The 16,667-nt window shown below is 40.6% G+C and overlaps 1 protein-coding gene across 1 annotated transcript; it reads left to right on the forward strand.

Moving 5' to 3' along the window:
- The first annotated feature begins 387 nt into the window (after window positions 1-387).
- LOC142587139 (kunitz-type serine protease inhibitor Vur-KIn-like) lies at window positions 388-16,361 on the forward strand. Its single transcript, XM_075698025.1, has 3 exons — window positions 388-533; window positions 10,467-10,646; window positions 16,261-16,361. The coding sequence occupies exons 1-3, from the start codon at window positions 476-478 to the stop codon at window positions 16,293-16,295; spliced, it is 273 nt and encodes a 90-aa protein (XP_075554140.1). The 5' UTR covers window positions 388-475; the 3' UTR covers window positions 16,296-16,361.
- Window positions 16,362-16,667: the final 306 nt, after the last annotated feature.

Genomic DNA, 16,667 nt, shown 5'->3' on the forward strand with positions numbered 1-16,667 from the left:
ACAAGTATAAAATGCAATACATAGGTCGTACATAATGGCAAATCCGCGTCCGTATGAATACTCTACCACTGCCAGTGCAGTAAAACAATTTTTAAAGAATATATGGAATGTTGCAGTGCAACACATCAACACGTGCACGGGTAGATTCAACTCAATAGCGTGCTTTGCCTTGGAAAGCGGTACAGCCTGCACTGACAAAAAAGGAATTGTTATTGCAGCTGCTAAAATATTGTATGCGCAATGAAAGGACAGACCAGAAAAATGAGGCCATCATGTAAGTTTCAATATATATATATATATATATATATATATATATATATATATATATATATATATATATATATATATATATAGGCAGAACTACTTATGTGATGGCGTCATTTTTGCTTTGCTGAACTTTCATTGGGCACGGAACTTCTAGTTGCTGCAACATTTCGTTTATATCAAAAAACGTAACTTACGGAGAAGCTCCGGGATGAAGCTTAACATTTGCCTTGTGATTATATACTCACTCTGTCTCCTACTTCCAGAAGGTGAGACTTGTTTTGCGGATAATTCCACCTCGCAAGTTGTGTGAGGTGTGGTATTTATGCACCTGCCTTAGACTGTACGTTCGCGTGAATAATTTTCATGTCCTGCTCAGAGGTGAATAAGTTGAAATTATACATTTCGCCAGTGGCACCTGTGCTGATGGCAGGTATAGTGAATGAATAATTTCAATATTCACCAAAAAGGTTCACCATTAGTTCCTATTGCACCCAACGTGGTGATGTTACTTTTGTTCAACATTGCTCAAGTTTCTCGGGCGTTCATTGAGCGCATATAGCTTTCTTCACTAACATATGCTGGAAGCTAGGGACAACGGTACGCTGTAATTGCAGATATTTAACTATGTTCTAGGATGCTTACCACGGTCTGTTCGGTGCAATTGAATTTGTTGAAAAATTTGTTGGAACATGCCGAAAAGAAATCCAGCATATGTAGTGGGAGTGGTCATGGCAGGCTATCGAGGAATGGGGGAAGTGTTTGTAGTGATTCGTTCTTGGTCAACAACTGCAAAAAAGGGGGAAATTTTAGAATAGGTCTTCAAAAATCCGTTGATACTTCGTGTTGAAAATGACCACATCGGCCCAGTGCTTTTTTAAGAAGTCTGGCTCTGCAGGAGCTCGGCAAATATTTCTTGAATATTACACTGTATATACGTGCTTTGCATAACCTTGTTCGTGGGTTATAACGCAGTAATAGCAGCAATTACCCTCAAACTTTTTTTTCTCTGCGTTATGGGGGCTTTTATTATTGCTGCCTTCTGCAGGTAATGATGCAGTGTTATAGGAAGAAATGGTTCACCACCACTCAAGCTTGGTAGCCTTTCTTATATACTAGTGCTTACTCTCTCCCTTTTTCCTCTTTCTATTCCCCTTTCCCAATTCCCCTGCCTTTCCTGGGCTTGCTTTCCATCTCGCTCTCTCATATTTAAGAAATTATGTAGTTCACCAACTTTTTGCATACGTAAAAGAGTTGAGTCATTTCATCTGCATTTACCAGATTCGTAAAATACCACATCGGTAATTTGAACATCCCCTCGGAAACGAAGGCAGAGCCTTGTGTTTCCAATAATTGGAATTAAATTTCTCCACTGACTGTTTGGAAGAGCAAGTTGAGTGATCATAAATTTACCTAATGTAAGTTAACCCAACACACTAGCATTCGGCATTGCGAGATTATTGTACAACAGGTAAAGTTAGCCAGTTGCCTCTGGTTGCGGGGGGGTGTATATGGCTCAGATTGGTAAAATAGACGTTGATGCTTTAATGATCACTCCTGAGTGCATTAGTGATCCGTGGCCACCTGTCATCTTCTGGCCAAGTGGCAATCCTCGCGCCTTCTTAAAGAGCATGTCCCCTTCAAATGCAATACCACTCGTCAGAGAAGGAAACGATGCGATTGTGTTTTCTCGTAATGGTTTTAATATTAAGGCACAAAGTACCAAGGCTGTCGTCTCTCGAACGAAATTTATATATATCAAGCGCTGTTACCGAATATTTCTAAATACCAATCCTACTAATATTCGAAACAGTTACGAAACATTAAATCTTTATTTTTCCAAACGCACGCTCCAAGAAATAAAGATTTAAAAACGTGGCAACAATTTTGTTGCAATAACCATGGATGCAACGCATTGTCAGCAGCTGTGCTCTATTGACAATTGAAAAAAAAAACTTGCTGTTGGCTGTCTCGGCGCTTCAACGCACTTTTTTATTGTTCTTTTCTTTTTGAGGGTGCTACCATTTCCTGGAGTTTGGTTTCAGTGAACCTGCAAACATTGAGACATTTGCGAGAATTGAACGCAGCATTAAGGAAACCTTTCAAACTCTTCTCCACGACGATCAGGCGTTATATTGAAAAAAAAATACCTTTTACATGCTGAATAACTTCTATATAAACTACCCCACAGCTTTCGCAGTATTATGAAGGCTCTTTCAAGTGATAGTCGGCAAACGAACAGTGAAGAGTGTTTGACCCGTCGTGGTAGCAGAGCGGCTATAGCGGCTATAGCATATCACTGCTGAGCTCGAGAGCGAGAGCTCGATCTCGGTCACTGCGGTCACTTTTCGATGGGGGCTTAAATGCTAGTATTCCTGCCTACAGATATTTAGGTAAGCGTGAGAGAATCTCAGGTGATAAAATTATTGAAGAGTACCCGTATATAGCATCTCCAAGCACATTTCTTAGATTACATCGTGCAGCGAATAGTGTAGCGGATTAAAGATACACTTTGCAAAAAATTTTGGAAAATAGTATCTTAATTTGTCACTCTGGTGTGGTAAGCAAAGTTTAACAGCGTCTGGAAAGAACTCTAATGATACACAATCTTCATATTCAACAGAAATTAGGTGCAGTTCAAGTAGAATGCCTCTCGAGATCTAGCATTTACTGGCTCACCTGGGAGCGTCAGGAAAAATTGCTGAACCCTCCCTTTCGCGGCATTTCTATACGTGATACGACGCTGGTCGCCTGTCCTTGGTGGACTAAAAGAAAGTACCTTGTGTCCTTTTTGTGAAAGTATGGGCAAGGTAATGGGTAATGTGTACACAAAGCAGAAAGTGGGCGGGTATTTTTCGAAATTTGAAATAAATTTCGCGTGCTAGCGTTTTGCAGCTTTATGATTATTTTACGAGCAAGCAGACTTTAGCCCGTTTATTGGCAGAATAACACTTGCCATCGGAATAAATTTAGTAACAAACGGGGAAGGCTATGGAAAAATTTTGGGAGATGGTAAATGAATGTAAAACCTGCACTGGTCTTGGCAAAAATTTAGGATATTCCTTGAAAACGTCATACTACCTTCATCCGCGACGCTGCTCAATAAGCCGAGATAACTGTCTTTTACACCAATTCTCGCAGAACCATCGTTTTGCTCACAATTGAGATGCTTTTCTCTCCCTCTGTCTTCGTGTTTTGCAACAACCTTGTACTTACTGTAAACGGGGGTTATGTGCAGTGAAACATGGGACGAAAATTACTTTGCTGACCAGATTAGAAGCGTTGTACATATCTATTTACTTTTCCTTTGTCCGCCTTCTTTTTCCCCTTTTATGCAAGCTTTCTAGTATTCTACTACTGTGTGCTCGTTGAACTGAAGGCTGTACATTGTTTATTTTTGTGTACATTAGAATCAGGATTAGTTATTGTCGAATAAACGTTCATAGTATGTGGAGAAGCTGTCGTGCTTAACTGTATATAACATATACAGGATAATCGGAGCATTATAGTTGCCTTTTAAGAAAAACGCAGAACATTATATGCTGCTCTGAGGAAATGTGAGCTCAAACAGGATCACATGTTGAGAAATTGCAGGGAATTACTGCATGTAGAAATTTTCTGACAAACGACTTGCAGACGGTATAGGCAGACAAGGTTTCATGGTGACCAGTCGCGTAAGGGCAACGTTTCACAATAAGTGATTTATTTATCTGTAAGTGAAAATGTTATTGCAATTGCTGAAAGCAACCGCTTCGTTTTAATTTCAATTTGATTGTGCATGGTCACAAAAGTCTGCAGTTTATTTTATAGTGTCGAATACATACGCATTTGCCTTCGAAACGACATTCACCAGTCTCCCACGCACTTTCGATAAATTTATTTCCGTTGCGGAATAACTAGGCAGTTCACGTATTACTCCAATTCAACAGTTTGTTTGTAATATTAATATACACTAGGTAGCCGAAACGCATGTTTGAAACGAGGTTACCCCAAAACCCTGCCTCTGAATCTCAGGCTTGAGTTGGGCTGCGAAGAGCAGTCGTGCAACGTAAGCACAAGGCGATGAATATAAACGAGACAGTAAATCGCAACATTGTGCAAAATATCTTGGCGTACTTTGAGAATATACTTCGCAGCTATTCTCAGAATATGTTTAACAATAAGTTTGTCCACAAGTATTTTATGACAGCGCACTTACGAAACAAAAAAACGTCTGCTTATGCAGGTTTCTTACCTATTTCATTTCTGCGCCTGCTGTGGACTAGGAATATACAAGGAAAGCAAAGCTCCTGCCATTGTTACTTAGCTGACAGCACCTTACTTGAGTCATCCTTTTCCTTGCCGATTGTGCGCAGATGCACAATTTTTACATATATTGAGCGCATCGCATTTCTTCTTATATATTTCACCCACAGACAGTGAGGCCTATTGAATATAAATACCAAATACCCATACTAGGCTATCTCTGTCTCTTCCAAATAAAGTAGTGCTATTGGCGTACGCTGATACCCTGAAGATGATTCCTGTTCTGAGTTATAAAGTCCTCCTTTAAGTGGCTTTCACTAAAACATTTTAGGAACGGATCCATTGTAGGCAAAAAATAATGTGGATGACGAAAGGCAGCCATCCCGCGCTTCCCTTATCAAATAAATCTAAGTGTCAAAATGATGATAAGTAGTAACTCAGCTGTTGTTTCCGGATACGAGGTGTGAACGAAGTTTACAATGTCTTCAGGAAGTTGCAGCACGCCGCACCTCAAATAAATACAGTTTTTTACGTGCTCGAGCGCTTTGGCTTGGTTCAAGCTTACCAATACTTCTGGAGCTTCACGTGTGTTTATCCATTGTATGTTACAATATGTCTGATTAAGAAATGAAAATATACTGAATATAGGCACCAAATATGTCTGATAGACATTGACTTTTTTCGGCATTATATTTAGGCGAAATATGAGAAAGGTTGGTAATATATTATAGCGTGTGTTGAGCTGTGTTATCGGCCTTCAGGAAGTACGGTTCCGCAAGATTCTTCGGTTCTCCAAGCAAACCGGTAGCAAACAAAATATTAGAAGAGCCCATCTAACCATGGCGCTGGAATATGATTTTTAAAGGGAACGGACCAATAGAATATAGCATCTGCCAAGAAAAAGTACAAAAAATTTGTCCGCAGATCTCGTCAGTTCTTGTGCCCAACACAAAATTGCCATTCGAGAATTGATACGCATACATCGCTGTTGTGGCTGAAAATGAGGCTACATGGAGATTGAAGAGAGAGGAAGGTTTAGAGGTTGCAGAATCAAACAGGGAACAGAAAAGGTAAGGTGGTTTGCAATAAGATGAGGTCCACTTCAATCACAGGCTTAGCCGAGACGTTGGGTGGCGACTGGCTGGTGGCACAGTTACTTTTTGGGGGGCCCATGGCCGATCAAGAGAGCAGGGTAGGTAGCGATGAAGAAGGTCCCCAAGGGGAACTTCAGAATACCATCGCGGACATTAACAGAAAAAGGAGGAGAGCTCGCCACGCTATAGGCTACATAAGCACGCAAAAGGAAAGAAGAAAGAAAAAGTACATAGAAATTGAAGAGCGGTTAAGTAGACCACAAATACGGGTCTATTCGCTTACAGAAACGCATATCATTTATTTGTTTATTTATTAATTAATTTATTTATTTATTTATTTGTTTGTTTATTTATTTGTTCTTGAAATGTGCCTGGTGCGGGGTTTTAGATGACGGGTGCGTATTACATTCGTGCCAGGTCTTCAATGAATGAGGACTGTAGTGGGGCACAGAGTCGGTGGGCAACTGATTCCAGCTGTTCCCTGTTCGAATGAAAAATGAGCTCAGGTGCGCAGTCGCGCGCAAGTGGTGGATATACAGCTTTAGAATGACCGTTGCGGAGCGAAAGGCGGTGAGCAGGCATGATAATCTAGCGAGCAAGAGACGAGTGGTAAAATTTATAGTAGAGGGACAGGCACGCTATTTTTCTGCATGACTCAAGACTGGGAATAATAACTCTCTCTTAGTTCAGTAACGCTAGAGTAGTGAGAATATTCTGAGAAAACAAATCTATTAGCGCGGTTTTGGACGTATTCAAGGGCTTTTTGTAGGTTAATCTGATGCGGATCCCGAACTCTGCATACGTATCAACTTGGGAAGAACAAATGTTTGGTACGTTAGCAATTTTACGTGCGAAAGGGTTAACTTCAGGTTACGATGAGCATAGCCAAGACGTGGTTACCTTCTCTGGTTATACTTGCCCTATGGTGCGACCAGCAAAGACTTGATGCCAACGTACTTATTCGATGACTCTGAAGACAATTGGAAGCCAAGAACAACGTACCTATATGCTTCGCAGGAAGCGCGGCGCTGGAAGGAGATCTGCGAAGTTTTCTTGACAGTTAAAGACATTGACCAAGTTTCACACCAATTTTCAACAACTTGTGAATCATTTTAAAAGGAAATGTTATCATGGAAACTACGGATAAGATGGTATATGACGCAGTTGTCTGCGAAAATGAGAATACAGGAGGAGATGTTCGTCGTTAGCTCATTGATGAAGATAAGAAAAAGTAATGGTCCGAGGACGGTGCCTGGGGAACTCCGGATATAGCAGGTGCTAATGAGGAAGTATGCCCACTAGTACAGACAAACTGTTACCTGTTTGTGAGGAAGTCACACAGCCGGTTTAAGACAGCGGGTGAAAAATTAGGCGAGTGAGCCTAAGGAATAGCCGTTTGTATGGCACCTTGTCAAATGCTTTCTCGAAGTACAGGAACAAGGTGTCCATGGTAACATTGTCATCAATGCAGAGACTCAGAAGATGCACCAGTAGTTGAAAATTACGCTTGAAAAGGGTGAAAGAGAACTAAATCGAAAAAAAGGGAAGGGGGAGTTGGAATGCTCATTAGACCACGGGGAAATTTGGAGACCGGTAATCAAGCATTCAGTACTGTCCGATGACAGAAGTAATTTATGATATGTAGAGAGAAACGGTCATTGACGATGAAGGGCATGACAGCATAGGGAATGACCTTAAAGCCATCATCAAGAGAATGGGATATGTAATTGGGAATGAGAAGAACATGCGAAGAATGGCCTGTCAAAATCCAAACGCTGAACAAATCACAAATATACTCACTAGAGTCGTGAAAGAATATGGCAAATTACCAGGCAAAGAGTGGGATTATGGATAGCTTCTCAGTTTAATTAGGGCAGAAATACGCGAAAAGAAACAATATGCTCGTTGGAAAATAAAAAACGAAACAGAAATCCTGGTGGAATAGGAAGGTACGAGAAGTGATCGCGAGTTAACAGAAAACGCCTCGAGAACACAGGAAGCAAAAGGAAAGCACAGTTGCCACAGAATGAAGCAACACCAAAATGGGAAATATCTCGGGAGAAAGAATCTATAGTTAAAATAGTGGTTACAGCAACGACAAAAGGTAAAAATGAACCTTGGTAGCCAGAAATACCTGAGAAAAAGAAGGCAGCACCTAGAATATTTTGGAACCTCATACACTTATTTGGCAGGAAGTCTGCAACAATACAACAATAAGCCTTAGACGAAGAAGGAAAGGAATTGTAAGGGAACGCGGCATTAAATTGCGTTCAAAAATAACAGTCGAATGTTTACAAGGCAAAGACGAGGCGTTATTTAAAAAAAAAAGAGCATGAAAGGGAATTATATGAAAAGGAGCAGGTTCTGACAAATTGCAACTGGAAGAAAGCAAAATTCCTAGGCGCAAAGCCACAGGGGCAGAGGAGGTTTCCGTTATGTTGATTAATGAACTAGGACGAAGAGTAAGTAAGCTCTTTTGAAAGCATTGGAAAAAAAAACTTAATATATAGAGGAATATGCCAGAGTTGGTGACCAAATAAAATCAATTATTTTATAAAGGTAAGGTGGAAAAAGATAGAATTTACTCTCGTAGACTTTTGACCATTACTTCGGTAATGTAAAGAATAGCAATGCAGGCGAGTAAATAAAACTGAGCATGGGCAGAGGATATTTCCAGATTGGGAGAGCTTAAAATTGAATTGACAATCGGTTTCCGTCTGGATGGTGAACTATTTGTTCTTACTCATTATTTTGAAATATACATAGCGTATGCGCTTTTTTAGACATTATCTGAGATTACCTGAGTGCACGACATTGTAAACCGCAAGATAGCGTGCCATATCCTGGAAAGGAAACGCATATGCAATAACTGTATACTGCTTTTGAGAAACATTTACCTAGAAAATGGGGTCTGCATTGAATGGAAAGGGATGAGAGGCGAGGAACAAGTTGATATCAGCAAGGGAGTGAGGCACCTTACCACGCGAGGATTACGCGGTAAGGATGGAAAGGGAGCTGGATGGAAGTAATACCGGTAATAAAGGGAAAGTGAGACGTTCACCCAATCTTAGCATTTGCTACAAAGGAAACTCATGTGATACAAAGACAATGGTCCCGGGTTTGAGTGCCGGACCAGAATGAACCTTCCTTCAACTGCGAGGCTTTTCTTTCGACGAACCCATTTGGGTTTCCTTTGTAGCAAATAATACGATTGGGTGGATATTGATTTTTCCTTTAATAATTACTTCTCTCCAGCTTGAGGGTTTTCGTAGAACTATTGCGGCGGTGTATTATCGGGTTCAATCTCATACACACATGCGGGTACAGTAGTAGAATGGCAGCTTCCAGGTTTGTTTTTGCGGACGACTTTGTGTTGCTAGCTAAGAAGCAAACGCATGAGCAACGTCTGGTTAATATGTGAGGACAGGAATGTGAGAATTAGCGTTAAAATCAGGAGTTGTGGTATTCAATGAACACAGTGAACTGACAGTGTCAATAGAGAACCATTGCCTACCTCGGGTAACGGAATATAAATGCTTTGGTATATTGGTAAATGGAGGCAATATATAAATGGAAACATCGTAGAAGCAATAACAGCAATGAGGAAGAGAATGGTGGCCATAATGAAATACAGAGTGTTATAAGAATAAAATAGGTACGAGGTGTTTTGGGGTATGAGGAAACGTGCAATATTTCCACAGTATAGATTTGGAAATGTGGCTGTTTGCTTGAAGTCAGGGGTACAAATCAGGACTCGATGGCAACCAAAGGTCAGTGAAAGGACTCAGACTGCGCACACATGGGAAGATTAAAAATGCAGTTGTGCAGGGTGATATGCGCTGGAGAAGTTGTGAGGGAAGCTCACCATAAAATTAATTTTGAAGAATGACTGAGGAATATGGAAGAACCTAAATGGGCTGGGAGAGTGTTTTCAGGTATTTGTACAGGAATAACATTGATTAACAGTGGAAGAAATGAACTAGGAAGCTTACGGGCAAGTATGCGACCTGTAGGGAAGGCAGCTGGGCAACAAAGAACGTCTAGCGGAAAGTCAAAGAGGCTGAGATAATCTCATTGGAGGCGGCAATGGAAGAGAAACCTGCTTTCAGCAAGTTGTTAAGAGGAAAAATCGAAAAAAATATATAATTATTCAAAGGGAAGCTCATTAGTCTTCGAAGGCAGATCAGGATACCTTGGAATAGAAACTTACAAAGCGATATATAAGGAGGAAGAAGCATGTGCTTGCTGCGCTAAAGCTCCAGAAACAATGGAACATGTTTATTAGAATGTGCAGATACCTGCCCAGTGGTGGGTTTAGGCACCTCCGGCCTCCTTGAATCTCTTGGGTTCAGCGAGAGCAGAGCGAAAGTAGGCATGTATGCATTGGAGATTAGTAAGACGCCATTGGAAGATTGATGGGAGAAAAGTAGGGAAACGACAAGCAACAAAGGCGTACAAAAACAAATTCCTAATAGGGGTTCAGAAGCTTTGGCGATGCGAATTCTTCGTGTTTTTATATACAGATCAGACATTAGGCAATATAATAGCAAGAGCTTCGTAGCTCAACCCACCACCCCATTGCAAAGGGTACGCACATCGCATCCATCTATCCATGTCACGCACCCAAACGTTTTCTAGAGAAAGGGAAAATTTACGGCAGATTTCTGTAGTTTAAAGCATCAGGCATTTGAGTTTTCCAAACGCGTATTCAATAGTAGACTTCAATGCAGCTGGCAAGATATCGCTTTACAAAACTAGTAGGATGACCTTACGACAACATAAAAGACGTTGTGTGTTTTCTATAGTAATTTCACTCAATTTCAATCTAAATGGCGGTTTTAGCAAAAAAACACTTTCATTTAGGCAACGGCGAATCAGGTTTCCGATGCTTCGCGAGCTACAGCGAAGTCAAATGTCCTGGAAAGGAGGGCATGTGGTATTTTGAGCCTGCAGGAAAGTTGTGTAAGGCGTTCAAGGAAAGCATCTGTGGAAGTCCGCCAAACAGCTTCCCCACGTGTGAAGACTGCCAGAAAACATGCAACGGTAAGTACATATTTGACATCCTATAAATGGCGAGATTTATGTCTTCACATAGCATAAAATAAAAAAAAACACTGGCATGTATTCAATAATGGAACGTTATTATGGACCAGTGCATTTCCATTAACTATGCAACAAAAGATAGATGTGCTGAAATATGAATAAAAAATTACATCGACAAGTTTACTCTATACTTGTAGCAAAAGTAACACTTTCGCAGATTGACTGTTTCACATTGCAGCAGGAAACACAATATGAGAATAATTTTTCAGGAGCAATGAAATTACTAGATATATCTGACACAAGCATTGACGGTGAAATTTAATAATTTTTCAGGCGCAATGAAATTACTAGGTAGTTCTGACACAAGTATTGACGGTGAACTTTTCTAATAGCTCGTTGGATATAATCGGCATGTGCGTTTCCAATAAATACGTTGATGGTTATGGTGTAGAAGTGTACTGTGTCGTCAGACAAAAAAACTGTGCTTTCAGTTACAGATACAATAAAATCAAATTCAATAGCCTTCCGAGATGGACTCGTTAGTTGTTTATTGCTGCACATGAACTTCGCGGGAATACGGTGAAAAGAATGTGATTGAGAAAAAGATCGAAGACAGCGCTGTATCCTTAACAAATATTTATTTTCCCGGCACATACATTTAATAGTCGCCACACAAGACATTATTTCCGAAATTTGTGAAAATGAGTAAAACTGGCGGCAATATACGAGGGACAGGGTCTACGTTGAATAGATTACAATGTGACTTTAGCCTTGTCATCGAAGCGTTTCACTGTGTCTAAATCAATGACTAATAAGCATTAAGAAGTTCACTTTTTCTTAAGCAGCTTCATCTTCAGCGTCCATATGTTTTCGGCTTATAATATATATATATATATATATATATATATATATATATATATATATATATATATATATATATATATATATATAATATTTGTTAGTCCTTCACTTCGGTTACTATATGGTACACTCTAATATATATATATATATATATATATATATATATATATATATATATATTAGAGGGTACCATATTGTAACCGAAGTGAAGGACTAACAAATGTTTACGAAAGGCCTTGCTTGAATTGTGCACATCCAATTTTTTCGCGGCTGCCACTTATTACTCTGAAGACTTTGCGATTCCTTATTTCCTCAAAGCCGGCGGAACCAGGCCCCATACAATATCTACTTCTTACAAGTTTCTGCTCCATCTCTTTTTGGTAATTGTCACGATGTGCCAGCGCATTGAAACATATCAAAGTTATTGCAATACCTCCAACATGCGAAAACATACTGACGCTCAGCGTTTAACAATATGTCAGATGCCCAGTGAATCTGCACCACACGAACAGATCTATTTACTTATTGCAGATTTATATGATAAGTATTAAAACAAGAACTCGCTGATGATATTGCCTTGCTTAGTAACTCAGGGGACCAACTGCAATGCATGCTCACTGACCTAGAGAGGCCAAGCAGAAGGGTGGGTCTAAAAATGAATCTGCAGAAAACTAAAGTAGTGTTTAACGCTCTCGGAAGAGAACAGCTGTTTACAATAGGCACCGAGGCACTGGAAGTGGTAAATGAATACATCTACTTAGGACAGGTAGTGACCGCGGATCCGGACCACGAGACTGAAATAATCAGAAGAATAAGAATGCGCTGGGATGCGTTTGGCAGGCATTCTAAGATCATGAACAGCAGGTTGCCGTTATCCCTCAAGAGAAAAGTGTATAACAGCTGTGTCTTACCAGAACTCACGTACGAGGCAGAAACCTGGAGGCTTACGAAAAGGGTTCTACTTAAATTGAGGACGACCCAACGAGCTATGGAAAGAAGAATTATAGGTGTAACGTTAAGGGATAAGAAAAGAGCAGATTGGGTGAGGGAACAAACACGATTTAATCACATCTTAGCTGAAATCAAGAAAAAGAAATGGGGGGGGGAGGCATGGGCAGGACACGTAATGAGGAGGGAAGATAACCGATGGCCATTGAGACTTACGGAATGGATTCCAAGGGAAAGGAAGCGTAGCAGAGGGCGGCAAAAAGTTAGGTGGGCGGATGAGATAAAGAAGTTTGCAGGGACAACATGGCCACAATTAGAACATGACCGGGGTAGTTGGAGAAGCATGGGAGAGGCCTTTGCCCTGCAGTATGCGTCACCAGGCTGATGATGATGAGGAAGATAGGCTCCATCTCACCGCCGTCATCCAGGTTCTGTGATGCAGTTCTGGGGCTAGCGGTTAAGACACAGGTTAGACACAGGTTACATACAGAGATTTGCCAGGCTAAGCCATCGGAGCACCTAAAACGTAGTAGCTGGCCTGTGCTATAATGGGGCATTGCACTAAGCTGGCTACATTGCCCCTCGCCGTCACCCTTATGTATCACCGTAAGTTGCTTCTTGGTGAGAATATGAGGATGGGAAGTTGAACGAAACGATAAACCGGTTTCTTTTATACATTTACACAACTCAACCGGCTAAAGAAATGGGAGCATACTGCGTGTCGGATCCCTTTACATTGCTGAGTTCACTACATACCTGAGCATACACGTGAACACACATCACTGCACCAAAGATGTCCGCGTACTAAGCACCTCTATTTTCATAGTTCCCTACACAAGGGAATTTGATGGCTGTGTTGCGGCCAATCAGAGGGGTCATACTGTTCACAGCACTCCGCCCATGGTCAGACCACCTTTCTTTACTCCGCCGCTGGTATGGAGTCTTCGAAACCGCCTACAAGGCGATGACGTGCAAATCTGAAACACGGGTCAATGCTGCTTGCACGGAGGTCGTCGACACTGCCGCATTGCTCTCCATGCAGGTCAACTTGTCAGGGTCATGACAATGGCCTTCACCATCGTTACCGCTTCCACAGAGTGCAGTGGCTGTCGTAACGAAAGATTTGCCTTTGTTTGCCCGTAAATCTCTGCGTCGGTTATGGCCGCTGTGCCGGTGCGTGCTGGTGAAGGAGCTGCCTCGTGAGAAGCATCCAAAGAATGCGCCTTTGCGTTTTGAGATGAAACAAGTATAACTCCAAGGAGTCTCGTGCCTCTATGATCTATAATTATGTCAGAGCCACAGTACAGCACATATAGGCAGGAAAAGTTTGTGAGTGCTCTTTACAAGCACTTGGATAAAGCTAATTGCTTAAGAGCACTATTGTTTATTGTACATTTATCACTGCGGCTTGCATTCTTCAGTTTGTCTCCCTGCATGTACTTACTTTATTTGGAACAACCTAGTTGAAAAAAGGCTTTCTGCAAATTTTCTTCTTAATGCCTATCTAATGTTCTAGTCCGCTTCTCGACACGTGGCAAATGCACTGCAAATACATCCAAACCCAAACACATGCTGAATGTAGATGATGCTGAATATAGATGAGAGAAACGTTCCTAAAGATATGTAGGATCCGGCAAATGTACCAAAAAGGAAAGTGACAAGTTCAGGTCTTACATAAAAATGCCAAAAGCATTAGTATTTTCTTGCACGTTTGATTGTTACGGTCAAAGAAGTCATAAGGGTTTAAAATCATTCGCAACATGTTATTTTTCATAAGAATAAGCTCTCGAAAGCAGATGCACTACAGTTAAAACACGTTGCCTAAACTCTGCAGGTTGATTGAAATTCCAAAAAGCTGAATTTATTTATTTGTGGCGTTCAAACGCTGTAGTTTTCTGAATTATACTATTGTCTGGCGCTTGGGGAAGTCTACATTCTGGTTCTAAAGGCAAATAAACGTTATATTTCCGCGAATGAATGCTGAAACGCCACAGTGCGCGACATAGCTTGTAGCGGGAGGGGTTGACCAATTGCAGTAAATCTTAGTTATATGAAATTCGCTGCAATATTATGGACTCAATCACTGGATGTGAAGGAAGCAATCATAGATCTTGCGAATATCTGTAACGTTTTTCGTTGAAGGAAAGCTTCATTAGTACGACTCAGAGAACAGCCACCTTCCACTTTGGCGACCCTTTACACTTTGAGTTTTGTTTTATATGACCCTCTAGTCATTCCAGCAACCACAACTGTTAATAAGCTGCAACAAGTTAAAAATTAACTCATGCAGAACGAAAGATGTTGGACAAAGCAGCAGCAGTGATGGAGCAAAACAATGTGGACAAAGAAAGACGACGTGCCACTCTGGTCGAACAACGATAAGAAAGGGGGTCAACCGAGGGGCCCGATTTTTATTAGTCATATCATATGTTGGTAATATTATACATATGTATATATTAGTCATATATTATTCATATTAGTCATATGTTGACTTCTTATGATCTGGTCGAACAAGATTTATAAGAATGCGAGCCACGACTCTGGAGAGTTCTCACTCTTTACCTGATGGTCCCTGAGTGGGCCTAGCAAGGTGACGTTGAGTTTGCTTGCGTCTGTTGTGGACGAAATAAAGTTGTTTCACTCATTCACTCACTCGTTAATGTTTAATATGTGTGCTGCCAGTGTTGTAAATATGTTTCATTATTATCCCCGGAAGCCATTCCTCGCGATTATATGATACACCATCGAGGAAAGCTTTTTCTCTAATACAGAATATTTCATGAAAACTTCGCAAACATTTTACCTTTATTATTTAGTTGCCGAAATAAACCACGATATACAAAATAGTAAAAAAGAGGCATTTTGTAGAAGCTATGCCAGCGATGCCTATGAGAAGATCACGTTATTCTTTGTTACGACGTTGTTGCGCTCCCAAGACTTAGCAGATCCCAATATATTTTCTTCCAACTTTTGTTGTGTTTTATTGTGATGAGAAAAATAGAGTTACACGTGCTTGCTGGAGACCAATGTTTGCTAACAATGTTTTCCATATGAAGCTAAAAAGTGACTTTCGCAAGTTTTGCGAGCACTTATTCACATAAACAGTGCGCTCTAAATGACAGACTAACTTTCTGTGTTCTTCTTCGTGTAAAAAAATCTGAAATTGGCGCCATGCCTTGTGTTCGAAGAAATTACGTGCTTTGCACATTTCTATAATATGAAAACTTAGTTCTCCAAGCTAGTAGGTTAGTTGGAGGTTCTTAGAACAAACGCCTAATGCTGCACCATTTTCTTGTTATTCGTGCACTTATTTGCTTCTGTATTTTCACCTTTTAATGCCTGATATCAATCTTGCCCATGTAGTAGTGCTTTCATTTTGTCTACACACAGTTTGCATGCTTGTGAAATGTGTAAACTGTGATACTTCCTTACTTGGGCGGTTTTATTAGGAACCACACTCGTGTCACAGGTTATCCTTTGTAAGATTTCGTAGTGCCCACTGCTGTGCCCACAATTCAGACACGCAGTATTGGAAATAAGTGCACATTTACGACAACATATTAGAATGTTAATGACTGCCATCCTTAGCAGGTTTCTCGCTCTAGAAGAATAATTTCTCAGTGCTTCAATTCTTCAGTTCAAGGAACTTGAGGGTGCTTCTCATGATTTTGCTCCGCAACTTGGAAGATCCAGTGCCAGACTTGAAGGTCACCATGCTATTTCGATGCTTGTGTATGGTGACTGAACAAGTGAATGTCATTCTCGCACGTGTACTCAACACTTTAAATGCCTGCTTTTCGTGCAGCTACTGCGTGCGCCCAAAGAATTGTCACACGCTAGGAGCATGTGTTCGGGGGACACAAATAAATGTCAGAAGAAATAAATATTACTTCAAAATGTACAGGTAAGAGTAATCCTTCCTTTTTTTCTTTTTGGTAACTTTTTGTTAACGTACGGGATTTTCAGCCTTCGAAAGCTATTATGGTATTATGAGGTAGTCAAGGTATAATGAAAGCATAATGAAAGTAATATGAAGTTAAGAATTATAGGTCTCTCATATTGAGCTGGAGTGGAAACGTATCCGTACCATGTAAGCAAACACATTATTAAAGATTAGTTTGGGGAAGTAAACGGTTCTTTCACTATAACGGTTTGAGAATTAGAATTACTCAGGATCTGTTATCTAGAAGCACCTCACTTTAAATATCGGTA

The sequence above is a fragment of the Dermacentor variabilis genome, chromosome 7 (genome assembly GCF_050947875.1).
Source record: "Dermacentor variabilis isolate Ectoservices chromosome 7, ASM5094787v1, whole genome shotgun sequence".
NCBI classification, from domain to species: Eukaryota; Metazoa; Arthropoda; class Arachnida; order Ixodida; family Ixodidae; genus Dermacentor; species Dermacentor variabilis.

What these genes read in the sequence shown, in the direction of transcription:
- LOC142587139 (XM_075698025.1), top strand. Translation starts at nt 476, where the DNA reads ATGAAGCTTAACATTTGCCTTGTGATTATATACTCACTCTGTCTCCTA. An exon ending in CTGTCTCCTACTTCCAGAAG is followed by an intron (nt 534 to 10,466) that starts GTGAGACTTGTT and finishes ACTTTCATTTAG; the next exon opens with GCAACGGCGAATCAGGTTTC. An exon ending in CTGCCAGAAAACATGCAACG is followed by an intron (nt 10,647 to 16,260) that starts GTAAGTACATAT and finishes CTTTTCGTGCAG; the next exon opens with CTACTGCGTGCGCCCAAAGA.